Source organism: Anser anser (assembly GCF_964211835.1).
Source record: "Anser anser genome assembly, chromosome: 1".
NCBI classification, from domain to species: Eukaryota; Metazoa; Chordata; class Aves; order Anseriformes; family Anatidae; genus Anser; species Anser anser.
The window spans coordinates 54,184,461-54,198,600 of record NC_139720.1 but is presented as its reverse complement, the minus strand read 5'-3'; the positions used below and the strand labels follow the sequence as shown (position 1 = coordinate 54,198,600).

The 14,140-nt window shown below is 49.7% G+C and overlaps 1 protein-coding gene across 4 annotated transcripts; it reads left to right on the top strand.

Moving 5' to 3' along the window:
• The first annotated feature begins 527 nt into the window (after positions 1-527).
• LOC310896205 (uncharacterized protein) lies at positions 528-13,839 on the top strand. 4 transcript variants are annotated; one of them, XM_083828237.1, is made up of 12 exons: positions 528-667; positions 1,063-1,096; positions 2,025-2,292; positions 2,609-2,845; positions 3,607-3,720; positions 4,424-4,660; positions 5,422-5,535; positions 9,605-9,841; positions 10,603-10,716; positions 11,420-11,656; positions 12,416-12,529; positions 13,105-13,839. In XM_083828237.1, exons 1-12 carry the CDS (start codon positions 543-545, stop codon positions 13,155-13,157), a joined length of 1,884 nt encoding a protein of 627 aa, XP_083684363.1. In that variant the 5' UTR covers positions 528-542; the 3' UTR covers positions 13,158-13,839. The 4 variants fall into 4 exon arrangements, with proteins under 4 accessions (XP_083684363.1, XP_083684366.1, XP_083684364.1 ...); XM_083828238.1 differs by lacking the exon at positions 1,063-1,096 and having other exon boundaries at positions 556-710; XM_083828239.1 differs by lacking the exons at positions 528-667; positions 1,063-1,096 and adding an exon at positions 1,122-1,620.
• The last annotated feature ends 301 nt before the right edge of the window (positions 13,840-14,140 follow it).

Here is a 14,140-nt window from a genome sequence, read left to right as displayed (position 1 = left end):
GCCACCGCAGGGCCACTGAATGCTCTGAACCTTCCAAAGGGAAGGAAGGGACATCCACGTGGGCCCGCAGAGGAAAAATGCAGAGAACAAGAGAGCGGAGGGACTTGCGGGTGCTTTTGATGCCTTTTATCCCTTTTTTAGTGCTTTTTATCCCTTTTAATGCCCCAGGGATGCAGCCAGGCTGCAGTGGGGTGTGAGTGTGCGTCAGGATGCAGCGTGTCAGCCGTTTGGGTGCTTGTGTTACCAGCTGTATGATGGGGTTTTCAGAAAGGGGATAACACGTCCTGCTCATCTTCGGGACCTGGTTGAGCGTTAGCTGTAACAAAGGGCTGGGTTAAACCTAAACCCCGGTCGCCGTGCCAGAGGGATGGATAGGGAGTGCCACAGGATTGATGGCTGGAGATTGCTCCTTCACTTCTGACGCCTCAGTACAAAATCCGAGTGCTGCTGCACACCCAAACTCGGGAAAGCCCCTGCGGGCGGGCGAACCAAACCCCCCCGGCGGCCTCCCGCTCGTCGCCATTTGCACGGCGCCGGCCGTCATGGCGGCGCCCCCCCGGCGGAAGGCGAACTACAGTGCCCATGGCGCCCCGCGGCGGGAGCAGCCCCGGGGCTCCCGGGCTCCATTTCCTCCGCCCGCGGCCGGGGGAGGGAGGCGCTCCGCGGGGTGAGGCGGGCTGGCGGCCATGGAGCGGGAGCGGGCCGGGGAGGTGAGCGGCGGGCCGGGGCCGTGGGGGCAGCGGGACGGAGCGAGGGGCTCCCGCTCCTCCGGGAGAAGCCCTGAAGCGCCGGGGGGGCGGGGGCCGGGCCGCGGCGTCGGGGCTCCTGCGGGCCGGAGGGAGGCGAGGCCGCAGGAAGGGCTGGGGAGGAGGCGGGCGAGCTGCCCCGCGGCTGCCGAGCGGTTTTAGGCGTCGGGGACGCTGGCTGAGGGCGCGGGCTCGGAGGAGAGCGGTCAGCAAGCCGGGCGGCTCGGGCTCGTGTGGTGCGCGAGCCGGGGAGCGTGCAGGGGGAGAGCAGGGGGTGAAGGCTTATCTCTCTGTTCGTGTCTCCAATAACGCTCAGGAGCCAAGGAGCTGAGGGGATTCACCGCTGCAAGGTGACGGACCTGCTGCCGATCCTTTGGCGTTGGATGAACGGCTGTCCCCTGGCGCCTCACCTTGCAGTTCTACTCTGCCTTCCCGTGCCGTCTCCCCGTGCCGATGCTGGCTTCTTGCTGCCCTTTTCAACGGCTAACGCCTTTTCCCAGCTTCTTTCGCTCTTATTTCCGGCCTGGTTCAAGACTTTCCTGGTCTGAGGACCAGTCGCTGGGCTCCTCTTCCTCCCCTTCCGTCCCTGCCTCTCTGCTCTCTTGCTGTAGCAGGGTGGGACCTGTCGCTGGCTGGCTGCAGTAGCGTGAAGAGCTCGTGAAGCTCTCTAGGTGTAGAAACACCTGGTTGTAGGGAAGGACTCTTTACAAAAGCCGTTCCGTGGCCGTGCCGATACAGCTTCTGAACCGAGGTCGGCTCTGGGCTTTTGTGGTTTCCAAAGAACGCGAACTTTCTCCAGGGTCGAGTTTGTCCTGCGGACATCCAGGCTGCGCTGGTCTTGTGGTCTTGTGTGGTGGCCAGGGCGTGCGGCTTGGTACGCTGTGCTGGAAGCTTGAGGTGACTTCGGCGCTGATGGCGTCTGTGCTGCCGTGCACTTGTTGGGAGAGACAGAGCCTGGAGGGACGCAGTCTCCTCTCTGTCAGCATGCCTCTGTAGTTCCCCGAGTTCTTTTTTCCCTCTGAAGCTGCAGCTCTGTGGCGGTTTGTTTGCTCTTGGAAAGCAAAATGCAGCATGTGAAAGAACTACCTGTGAAGGAGCCCGCTGCAGGGGGAATAGGTTTCCTGCTAGGGATTCAGACTTCTGAATTCGGGGATGTGGATTCCTTGCTCAGTCCAAGGCTTCTCCCTGGCCCAGAAGGCTCCCCAGCAGTGAAGGCACATCTGTTGTGGGGTTTGGCGTAAAATGTCCGGTTTTAAAGCAGACTGGTTCTTTTGTCAGGTGGTGTCTTCCTTATGCCACAAGACCTCATCTTTGGAGCGGATGGAGGAGGAAGGTGAGGAGGAAGAGGAGGATGACGACTTGGACATCTTTGGGGGTTACGACAGCTTCCGGAGCTACAACAGCAGCGTGGGCAGCGACAGCAGCTCCTGCCTGGACGAGTCCAGCGATGATGAGGTGGTGGACCGGGAGGCTGGAGAGCTGCCGACCTCCCCTGTGCACCAGCCACTCGCGGGGCGGATCACAGAAGACAACGGCTCTGAGCCAGGTACTGCACTGCCTGCCTGTTCTCCTGTGCGAGAGGGAAAGAATGAGGGCTGAGGGAGGCTGAAATGCATGTTTGAGAAGTTCAGGAAGGCGTGCAGAAGAGTAATACTGCATGGTGCTTCACTTGGAGGTCACCAGTGTTGTGCCTCAGACTTTAATTTGGTAAAAGGAAGGGAGAAGTGGTAAAGAGAGCAGAGAGTAATTAAACTCCTTCCACAAAAATCAAAGTACTTGAAAGTCTAGACCCTTGTTATTGCTGAGCAATTGTTGTTCTTGCTTAGTAACTAAGCTGGTTGTTTAATACTTACGTTTTCTAGGTGCAAATGGGATGAGGCCAGCAGCTTCACAAGGAATGGGGTCTGGAGCCCCAACAGCGGATCCGGAAAAACGCAAGCTCATCCAGCAGCAATTAGTTCTCCTTTTACGTGCTCACAAGTGTCAGCAGCGAGAGCAGGCCAACGGTGAGGTGCGACAGTGCAACCTCCCTCATTGCCGAACCATGAAGAATGTCCTGAACCACATGACACATTGTCAGGCTGGCAAATCCTGCCAGGGTAAGTGAAGGAGTGATTATGTAGACGTCAACCTTTGCAAGACCGAAAAGGCTGCTAGTAAGAGAGAACAAGTGAGCAGCTTGGGAAATTGATTTTCTATTTTTTAAGCTGTCTGTCCCCTTAGGAATGCATATGATAAACTTCTGAGTCTTAAAGTTTAGGCAAGTTAAGGTAAGATAACGCAAAGAAATGAATTAAGATGTTTTGCTGAGCTTTGTAACTCGCTGGTAGACCTTTTGGATGCCTCCTTCTGATAAGGGCGGACGCAAAGGAGCAATCTGCTAGCAGGCTAGCAGGAGTCTGTTTCCTCTAAACGGAAGGGAGAAATCTCAAGCAGTAGCTAGCCAGGAGTTCAGCTGCTTCTGGCACCGATGAACTCTTAAGTCTACCCTAGTAGCCAAAGAAAATGTGTGCTATCTTGTTGTTACCCTCCCTCATCTGGGTTGTGCCAGTGGCTGGCATCGTAATTGCTTGATTCCATCTGTCCAGTCCGTGATGTGCATGGTGTTATCCTCTGAGCTAGGCTTGGATGCATAACGTGGAGGTTTGAAGCAAGCTTTAATTGAGCTAATAGTGTTGGAAGGAGTCTAGCTACATTTTCAGGGCTAGTTAGTACTGAACTATTTAAAGTAATCCTTTACTGAACTGTGTTATAGATGTGTGGCCCAAGAGAAGTAGTTGCTCCGTATCCAGATTGTATCGACCATGTGCAGATGCTGGCAGTAGTTTGTAAAGGTTTTCCTTTCCCTTCCCTTCCTCAGTGGCACACTGCGCGTCTTCCCGACAAATCATCTCGCACTGGAAGAACTGTACGAGACATGACTGTCCTATATGTTTGCCTCTCAGAAATGCTGGGGACAAAAGAAACCAACAATGTAAGTCTACTACAAATTTCTGCATATTGGATAAACCATAAAATTCATGTTAGGAGTTGAACTTGGTTGCACCCAGGCGGTAATGGTGATGCTCTTGAACCTGGGAATATGTAATAGGATTTTCTTCTTGCTTTAGAGTGGCAAAATATTTTTCTGTCTCTGATAGCTAGCGTTTGTGGAAGACTTCTAATTTCCAAATCAAAATCTACTGGATTTTCTCCACCACGTCTTTGAGCTGATGAGCTTTGGGAGACAGACATGCACATGCAGAGACGACTGTACCATTTCAGCCCTGATGGTCTTTGTTCTGTCTTCATCCTCTGATTGCATCATACTTAGACTGTAGTACTTGTTGTTAGCTCGGCTCTGATAGTAGCTCTGAGCAAGGTACTGCGCTGCCTGCCTGTTCTCCTGTGCGAGAGGGAAAGAATGAGGGCTGAGGGAGGCTGAAATGCATGTTTGAGAAGTTCAGGAAGGCGTGCAGAAGAGTAATACTGCATGGTGCTTCACTTGGAGGTCACCAGTGTTGTGCCTCAGACTTTAATTTGGTAAAAGGAAGGGAGAAGTGGTAAAGAGAGCAGAGAGTAATTAAACTCCTTCCACAAAAATCAAAGTACTTGAAAGTCTAGACCCTTGTTATTGCTGAGCAATTGCTGTTCTTGCAAGTATTAAACAACCAGCTTAGTTACTAAGTGTTTTCTAGGTGCAAATGGGATGAGGCCAGCAGCTTCACAAGGAATGGGGTCTGGAGCCCCAACAGCGGATCCGGAAAAACGCAAGCTCATCCAGCAGCAATTAGTTCTCCTTTTACGTGCTCACAAGTGTCAGCAGCGAGAGCAGGCCAACGGTGAGGTGCGACAGTGCAACCTCCCTCATTGCCGAACCATGAAGAATGTCCTGAACCACATGACACATTGTCAGGCTGGCAAATCCTGCCAGGGTAAGTGAAGGAATGATTATGTAGACGTCAACCTTTGCAAGACCGAAAAGGCTGCTAGTAAGAGAGAACAAGTGAGCAGCTTGGGAAATTGCTTTTCTATTTTTTAAGCTGTCTGTCCCCTTAGGAATGCGTATGATAAACTTCTGAGCCTTAAAGTTTAGGCAAGTTAAGGTAAGATAACGCAAAGAAATGAATTAAGATGTTTTGCTGAGCTTTGTAACTCGCTGGTAGACCTTTTGGATGCCGCCTTCTGATAAGGGCGGACGCAAAGGAGCAATCTGCTAGCAGGCTAGCAGGAGTCTGTTTCCTCTGAACGGAAGGGAGAAATCTCAAGCAGTAGCTAGCCAGGAGTTCAGCTGCTTCTGGCACCGATGAACTCTTAAGTCTACCCTAGTAGCCAAAGAAAATGTGTGCTATCTTGTTGTTACCCTCCCTCATCTGGGTTGTGCCAGTGGCTGGCATCGTAATTGCTTGATTCCATCTGTCCAGTCCGTGATGTGCATGGTGTTATCCTCTGAGCTAGGCTTGGATGCATAACGTGGAGGTTTGAAGCAAGCTTTAATTGAGCTAATAGTGTTGGAAGGAGTCTAGCTACATTTTCAGGGCTAGTTAGTACTGAACTATTTAAAGTAATCCTTTACTGAACTGTGTTATAGATGTGTGGCCCAAGAGAAGTAGTTGCTCCGTATCCAGATTGTATCGACCATGTGCAGATGCTGGCAGTAGTTTGTAAAGGTTTTCCTTTCCCTTCCCTTCCTCAGTGGCACACTGCGCGTCTTCCCGACAAATCATCTCGCACTGGAAGAACTGTACGAGACATGACTGTCCTGTATGTTTGCCTCTCAGAAATGCTGGGGACAAAAGAAACCAACAATGTAAGTCTACTACAGATTTCTGCATATTGGATAAACCATAAAATTTATGTTAGGAGTTGAACTTGGTTGCACCCAGGTGGTAATGGTGATGCTCTTGAACCTGGGAATATGTAATAGGATTTTCTTCTTGCTTTAGAGTGGCAAAATATTTTTCTGTCTCTGATAGCTAGTGTTTGTGGAAGACTTCTAATTTCCAAATCAAAATCTATTGGATTTTCTCCACCACGTCTCTGAGCTGATGAGCTTTGGGAGACAGACATGCACATGCAGAGACGACTGTACCATTTCAGCCCTGATGGTCTTTGTTCTGTCTTCATCCTCTGATTGCATCATACTTAGACTGTAGTACTTGTTGTTAGCTCCTAACATGTTGCATGAAAAAAAATACTGCAGTAGAAAGATTTAATGAAGATTTAATTTGGTATTTGTGTCTTATCTAGAACCATCTGTTTTGTCTGTCATGCAGTACACTGTCTTCTAGCAGTATTTGCAAGAGAATAGCAGGCTTTATGATTTAGTTTGTTGTCAACAGCGTTGTTTAAATACTGTAAAAGCAATTTTCTGTTTCTTAACAGCCCTGGAGGATTGTTCGGGAAACCTGAACCTGGAGGACCCTACACACTGCTGAAATTTGCCAATCAAGTTGCACGCAGTAGGCTCTGCAAGCTCACCACCGCTGTACCTTTCTAATTAGGATAGCCCTACCCATGCTTCTCCACGTGATTCAGTCCGATAATGATTCTCCTTTGCGTTTAGAGTGATAGGCTGTAGCCCCCTGTTAGAGCCTTTGGATCGTCTGAAAGGAGGATTCACATGTAGCTGTAATATACATAAGCCTTTGAACTAACCTTTTGCACGCTACTTTATTTCAGACTGCAACTAAGACAATATGACTGTATGCACAAGAGAGGAAGTGTGCATGTGTTTCACATGCAATTTGTTTAGATGCGCCCTACAAAATCTGTGCAGTGTAGAAACATTCAGTACAGGTTTTTTTTTTTTTTTTTTTTGTTTACAATGTCAGCACAATGAAAATGATAAAATAAAAGGAGTAGAATGTGAAATAGAAGAAACTCCAGGGGGCGCAGGTTTTGCATACAAGAGAATCAGTGTTACAGATATGGAGGGACATTTGTTCCTTCCTTTTCTTGACAGTGAGCTGGGATAAGGAATGTTGCTAGCAGTACCACTAAGGCCACAGTGCTTTTCCACAGGGAAAAAAAAGCCAAAAGGGGCAGACTTGTACTATGAAGGAGCTATGGTATAAATGCAGATAAATTTTACAATAAATCACAGCTTTTTACCAACTATTTATGGATGAAATCTCTGAGACTGATCACTTGAGGACATGGGGAGCAGCGTAATCAATTCATGTAGGTAATATACCGTGCAATACTTGAACGCAGCAGCTTTGGCATCGTTTTGGATTTTCATTTCCTAGGGAGGAGGTGGACAAGCGCTAATGCCACCGCAGGGCCACTGAATGCTCTGAACCTTCCAAAGGGAAGGAAGGGACATCCACGTGGGCCCGCAGAGGAAAAATGCAGAGAACAAGAGAGCGGAGGGACTTGCGGGTGCTTTTGATGCCTTTTATCCCTTTTTTAGTGCTTTTTATCCCTTTTAATGCCCCAGGGATGCAGCCAGGCTGCAGTGGGGTGTGAGTGTGCGTCAGGATGCAGCGTGTCAGCCGTTTGGGTGCTTGTGTTACCAGCTGTATGATGGGGTTTTCAGAAAGGGGATAACATGTCCTGCTCATCTTCGGGACCTGGTTGAGCGTTAGCTGTAACAAAGGGCTGGGTTAAACCTAAGCCCCGGTCGCCGTGCCTGAGGGATGGACAGGGAGTGCCACAGGATTGATGGCTGGAGATTGCTCCTTCACTTCTGACGCCTCAGTACAAAATCCGAGTGCTGCTGCACACCCAAACTCGGGAAAGCCCCTGCGGGCGGGCGAACCAAACCCCCCCGGCGGCCTCCCGCTCGTCGCCATTTGCACGGCGCCGGCCGTCATGGCGGCGCCCCCCCGGCGGAAGGCGAACTACAGTGCCCATGGCGCCCCGCGGCGGGAGCAGCCCCGGGGCTCCCGGGCTCCATTTCCTCCGCCCGCGGCCGGGGGAGGGAGGCGCTCCGCGGGGTGAGGCGGGCTGGCGGCCATGGAGCGGGAGCGGGCCGGGGAGGTGAGCGGCGGGCCGGGGCCGTGGGGGCAGCGGGACGGAGCGAGGGGCTCCCGCTCCTCCGGGAGAAGCCCTGAAGCGCCGGGGGGGCGGGGGCCGGGCCGCGGCGTCGGGGCTCCTGCGGGCCGGAGGGAGGCGAGGCCGCAGGAAGGGCTGGGGAGGAGGCGGGCGAGCTGCCCCGCGGCTGCCGAGCGGTTTTAGGCGTCGGGGACGCTGGCTGAGGGCGCGGGCTCGGAGGAGAGCGGTCAGCAAGCCGGGCGGCTCGGGCTCGTGTGGTGCGCGAGCCGGGGAGCGTGCAGGGGGAGAGCAGGGGGTGAAGGCTTATCTCTCTGTTCGTGTCTCCAATAACGCTCAGGAGCCAAGGAGCTGAGGGGATTCACCGCTGCAAGGTGACGGACCTGCTGCCGATCCTTTGGCGTTGGATGAACGGCTGTCCCCTGGCGCCTCACCTTGCAGTTCTACTCTGCCTTCCCGTGCCGTCTCCCCGTGCCGATGCTGGCTTCTTGCTGCCCTTTTCAACGGCTAACGCCTTTTCCCAGCTTCTTTTGCTCTTATTTCCGGCCTGGTTCAAGACTTTCCTGGTCTGAGGACCAGTCGCTGGGCTCCTCTTCCTCCCCTTCCGTCCCTGCCTCTCTGCTCTCTTGCTGTAGCAGGGTGGGACCTGTCGCTGGCTAGCTGCAGTAGCGTGAAGAGCTCGTGAAGCTCTCTAGGTGTAGAAACACCTGGTTGTAGGGAAGGACTCTTTACAAAAGCCGTTCCGTGGCCGTGCCGATACAGCTTCTGAACCGAGGTCGGCTCTGGGCTTTTGTGGTTTCCAAAGAACGCGAACTTTCTCCAGGGTCGAGTTTGTCCTGCGGACATCCAGGCTGCGCTGGTCTTGTGAGCTGTGGTGGCCAGGGCGTGCGGCTTGGTACGCTGTGCTGGAAGCTTGAGGTGACTTCGGCGCTGATGGCGTCTGTGCTGCCGTGCACTTGTTGGGAGAGACAGAGCCTGGAGGGACGCAGTCTCCTCTCTGTCAGCATGCCTCTGTAGTTCCCCGAGTTCTTTTTTCCCTCTGAAGCTGCAGCTCTGTGGCGGTTTGTTTGCTCTTGGAAAGCAAAATGCAGCATGTGAAAGAACTACCTGTGAAGGAGCCCGCTGCAGGGGGAATAGGTTTCCTGCTAGGGATTCAGACTTCTGAATTCGGGGATGTGGATTCCTTGCTCAGTCCAAGGCTTCTCCCTGGCCCAGAAGGCTCCCCAGCAGTGAAGGCACATCTGTTGTGGGGTTTGGCGTAAAATGTCCGGTTTTAAAGCAGACTGGTTCTTTTGTCAGGTGGTGTCTTCCTTATGCCACAAGACCTCATCTTTGGAGCGGATGGAGGAGGAAGGTGAGGAGGAAGAGGAGGATGACGACTTGGACATCTTTGGGGGTTACGACAGCTTCCGGAGCTACAACAGCAGCGTGGGCAGCGACAGCAGCTCCTGCCTGGACGAGTCCAGCGATGATGAGGTGGTGGACCGGGAGGCTGGAGAGCTGCCGACCTCCCCTGTGCACCAGCCACTCGCGGGGCGGATCACAGAAGACAACGGCTCTGAGCCAGGTACTGCACTGCCTGCCTGTTCTCCTGTGCGAGAGGGAAAGAATGAGGGCTGAGGGAGGCTGAAATGCATGTTTGAGAAGTTCAGGAAGGCGTGCAGAAGAGTAATACTGCATGGTGCTTCACTTGGAGGTCACCAGTGTTGTGCCTCAGACTTTAATTTGGTAAAAGGAAGGGAGAAGTGGTAAAGAGAGCAGAGAGTAATTAAACTCCTTCCACAAAAATCAAAGTACTTGAAAGTCTAGACCCTTGTTATTGCTGAGCAATTGTTGTTCTTGCTTAGTAACTAAGCTGGTTGTTTAATACTTACGTTTTCTAGGTGCAAATGGGATGAGGCCAGCAGCTTCACAAGGAATGGGGTCTGGAGCCCCAACAGCGGATCCGGAAAAACGCAAGCTCATCCAGCAGCAATTAGTTCTCCTTTTACGTGCTCACAAGTGTCAGCAGCGAGAGCAGGCCAACGGTGAGGTGCGACAGTGCAACCTCCCTCATTGCCGAACCATGAAGAATGTCCTGAACCACATGACACATTGTCAGGCTGGCAAATCCTGCCAGGGTAAGTGAAGGAGTGATTATGTAGACGTCAACCTTTGCAAGACCGAAAAGGCTGCTAGTAAGAGAGAACAAGTGAGCAGCTTGGGAAATTGATTTTCTATTTTTTAAGCTGTCTGTCCCCTTAGGAATGCATATGATAAACTTCTGAGTCTTAAAGTTTAGGCAAGTTAAGGTAAGATAACGCAAAGAAATGAATTAAGATGTTTTGCTGAGCTTTGTAACTCGCTGGTAGACCTTTTGGATGCCTCCTTCTGATAAGGGCGGACGCAAAGGAGCAATCTGCTAGCAGGCTAGCAGGAGTCTGTTTCCTCTAAACGGAAGGGAGAAATCTCAAGCAGTAGCTAGCCAGGAGTTCAGCTGCTTCTGGCACCGATGAACTCTTAAGTCTACCCTAGTAGCCAAAGAAAATGTGTGCTATCTTGTTGTTACCCTCCCTCATCTGGGTTGTGCCAGTGGCTGGCATCGTAATTGCTTGATTCCATCTGTCCAGTCCGTGATGTGCATGGTGTTATCCTCTGAGCTAGGCTTGGATGCATAACGTGGAGGTTTGAAGCAAGCTTTAATTGAGCTAATAGTGTTGGAAGGAGTCTAGCTACATTTTCAGGGCTAGTTAGTACTGAACTATTTAAAGTAATCCTTTACTGAACTGTGTTATAGATGTGTGGCCCAAGAGAAGTAGTTGCTCCGTATCCAGATTGTATCGACCATGTGCAGATGCTGGCAGTAGTTTGTAAAGGTTTTCCTTTCCCTTCCCTTCCTCAGTGGCACACTGCGCGTCTTCCCGACAAATCATCTCGCACTGGAAGAACTGTACGAGACATGACTGTCCTATATGTTTGCCTCTCAGAAATGCTGGGGACAAAAGAAACCAACAATGTAAGTCTACTACAAATTTCTGCATATTGGATAAACCATAAAATTCATGTTAGGAGTTGAACTTGGTTGCACCCAGGCGGTAATGGTGATGCTCTTGAACCTGGGAATATGTAATAGGATTTTCTTCTTGCTTTAGAGTGGCAAAATATTTTTCTGTCTCTGATAGCTAGCGTTTGTGGAAGACTTCTAATTTCCAAATCAAAATCTATTGGATTTTCTCCACCACGTCTTTGAGCTGATGAGCTTCGGGAGACAGACATGCACATGCAGAGACGACTGTACCATTTCAGCCCTGATGGTCTTTGTTCTGTCTTCATCCTCTGATTGCATCATACTTAGACTGTAGTACTTGTTGTTAGCTCGGCTCTGATAGTAGCTCTGAGCAAGGTACTGCGCTGCCTGCCTGTTCTCCTGTGCGAGAGGGAAAGAATGAGGGCTGAGGGAGGCTGAAATGCATGTTTGAGAAGTTCAGGAAGGCATGCAGAAGAGTAATACTGCATGGTGCTTCACTTGGAGGTCACCAGTGTTGTGCCTCAGACTTTAATTTGGTAAAAGGAAGGGAGAAGTGGTAAAGAGAGCAGAGAGTAATTAAACTCCTTCCACAAAAATCAAAGTACTTGAAAGTCTAGACCCTTGTTATTGCTGAGCAATTGCTGTTCTTGCAAGTATTAAACAACCAGCTTAGTTACTAAGTGTTTTCTAGGTGCAAATGGGATGAGGCCAGCAGCTTCACAAGGAATGGGGTCTGGAGCCCCAACAGCGGATCCGGAAAAACGCAAGCTCATCCAGCAGCAATTAGTTCTCCTTTTACGTGCTCACAAGTGTCAGCAGCGAGAGCAGGCCAACGGTGAGGTGCGACAGTGCAACCTCCCTCATTGCCGAACCATGAAGAATGTCCTGAACCACATGACACATTGTCAGGCTGGCAAATCCTGCCAGGGTAAGTGAAGGAATGATTATGTAGACGTCAACCTTTGCAAGACCGAAAAGGCTGCTAGTAAGAGAGAACAAGTGAGCAGCTTGGGAAATTGCTTTTCTATTTTTTAAGCTGTCTGTCCCCTTAGGAATGCGTATGATAAACTTCTGAGCCTTAAAGTTTAGGCAAGTTAAGGTAAGATAACGCAAAGAAATGAATTAAGATGTTTTGCTGAGCTTTGTAACTCGCTGGTAGACCTTTTGGATGCCGCCTTCTGATAAGGGCGGACGCAAAGGAGCAATCTGCTAGCAGGCTAGCAGGAGTCTGTTTCCTCTGAACGGAAGGGAGAAATCTCAAGCAGTAGCTAGCCAGGAGTTCAGCTGCTTCTGGCACCGATGAACTCTTAAGTCTACCCTAGTAGCCAAAGAAAATGTGTGCTATCTTGTTGTTACCCTCCCTCATCTGGGTTGTGCCAGTGGCTGGCATCGTAATTGCTTGATTCCATCTGTCCAGTCCGTGATGTGCATGGTGTTATCCTCTGAGCTAGGCTTGGATGCATAACGTGGAGCTTCGAAGCAAGCTTTAATTGAGCTAATAGTGTTGGAAGGAGTCTAGCTACATTTTCAGGGCTAGTTAGTACCGAACTATTTAAAGTAATCCTTTACTGAACTGCAATATAGATGTGGCCCAAGAGAAGTAGTTGCTCCGTATCCAGATTGTATCGACCATGTGCAGATGCTGGCAGTAGTTTGTAAAGGTTTTCCTTTCCCTTCCCTTCCTCAGTGGCACACTGCGCATCTTCCCGACAAATCATCTCGCACTGGAAGAACTGTACGAGACATGACTGTCCTGTATGTTTGCCTCTCAGAAATGCTGGGGACAAAAGAAACCAACAATGTAAGTCTACTACAGATTTCTGCATATTGGATAAACCATAAAATTTATGTTAGGAGTTGAACTTGGTTGCACCCAGGTGGTAATGGTGATGCTCTTGAACCTGGGCATATGTAATAGGATTTTCTTCTTGCTTTAGAGTGGCAAAATATTTTTCTGTCTCTGATAGCTAGTGTTTGTGGAAGACTTCTAATTTCCAAATCAAAATCTATTGGATTTTCTCCACCACGTCTTTGAGCTGATGAGCTTTGGGAGACAGACATGCACATGCAGAGACGACTGTACCATTTCAGCCCTGATGGTCTTTGTTCTGTCTTCATCCTCTGATTGCATCATACTTAGACTGTAGTACTTGTTGTTAGCTCCTAACATGTTGCATGAAAAAAAATACTGCAGTAGAAAGATTTAATGAAGATTTAATTTGGTATTTGTGTCTTATCTAGAACCATCTGTTTTGTCTGTCATGCAGTACACTGTCTTCTAGCAGTATTTGCAAGAGAATAGCAGGCTTTATGATTTAGTTTGTTGTCAACAGCGTTGTTTAAATACTGTAAAAGCAATTTTCTGTTTCTTAACAGCCCTGGAGGATTGTTCGGGAAACCTGAACCTGGAGGACCCTACACACTGCTGAAATTTGCCAATCAAGTTGCACGCAGTAGGCTCTGCAAGCTCACCACCGCTGTACCTTTCTAATTAGGATAGCCCTACCCATGCTTCTCCACGTGATTCAGTCCGATAATGATTCTCCTTTGCGTTTAGAGTGATAGGCTGTAGCCCCCTGTTAGAGCCTTTGGATCGTCTGAAAGGAGGATTCACATGTAACTGTAAGATACATAAGCCTTTGAACTAACCTTTTGCACGCTACTTTATTTCAGACTGCAACTAAGACAATATGACTGTATGCACAAGAGAGGAAGTGTGCATGTGTTTCACATGCTATTTGTTTAGATGCGCCCTACAAAATCTGTGCAGTGTAGAAACATTCAGTACAGGTTTTTTTTTTTTTTTTTTTGTTTACAATGTCAGCACAATGAAAATGATAAAATAAAAGGAGTAGAATGTGAAATAGAAGAAACTCCAGGGGGCGCAGGTTTTGCATACAAGAGAATCAGTGTTACAGATATGGAGGGACATTTGTTTCTTTCCTTTTCTTGACAGTGAGCTGGGATAAGGAATGTTGCTAGCAGTACCACTAAGGCCACAGTGCTTTTCCACAGGGAAAAAAAAGCCAAAAGGGGCAGACTTGTACTATGAAGGAGCTATGGTATAAATGCAGATAAATTTTACAATAAATCACAGCTTTTTACCAACTATTTATGGATGAAATCTCTGAGACTGATCACTTGAGGACATGGGGAGCAGCGTAATCAATTCATGTAGGTAATATACCGTGCAATACTTGAACGCAGCAGCTTTGGCATCGTTTTGGATTTTCATTTCCTAGGGAGGAGGTGGACAAGCGCTAATGCCACCGCAGGGCCACTGAATGCTCTGAACCTTCCAAAGGGAAGGAAGGGACATCCACGTGGGCCCGCAGAGGAAAAATGCAGAGAACAAGAGAGTGGAGGGACTTGCGGGGCGGGTGCTTTTGATGCCTTTTATCCCTTTTTTAGT

What these genes read in the sequence shown, in the direction of transcription:
- LOC310896205 (XM_083828237.1), top strand. Translation starts at nt 543, where the DNA reads ATGGCGGCGCCCCCCCGGCGGAAGGCGAACTACAGTGCCCATGGCGCC. An exon ending in GGCTGGCAAATCCTGCCAGG is followed by an intron (nt 9,842 to 10,602) that starts GTAAGTGAAGGA and finishes TCCCTTCCTCAG; the next exon opens with TGGCACACTGCGCGTCTTCC. An exon ending in GGCTGGCAAATCCTGCCAGG is followed by an intron (nt 11,657 to 12,415) that starts GTAAGTGAAGGA and finishes TCCCTTCCTCAG; the next exon opens with TGGCACACTGCGCATCTTCC.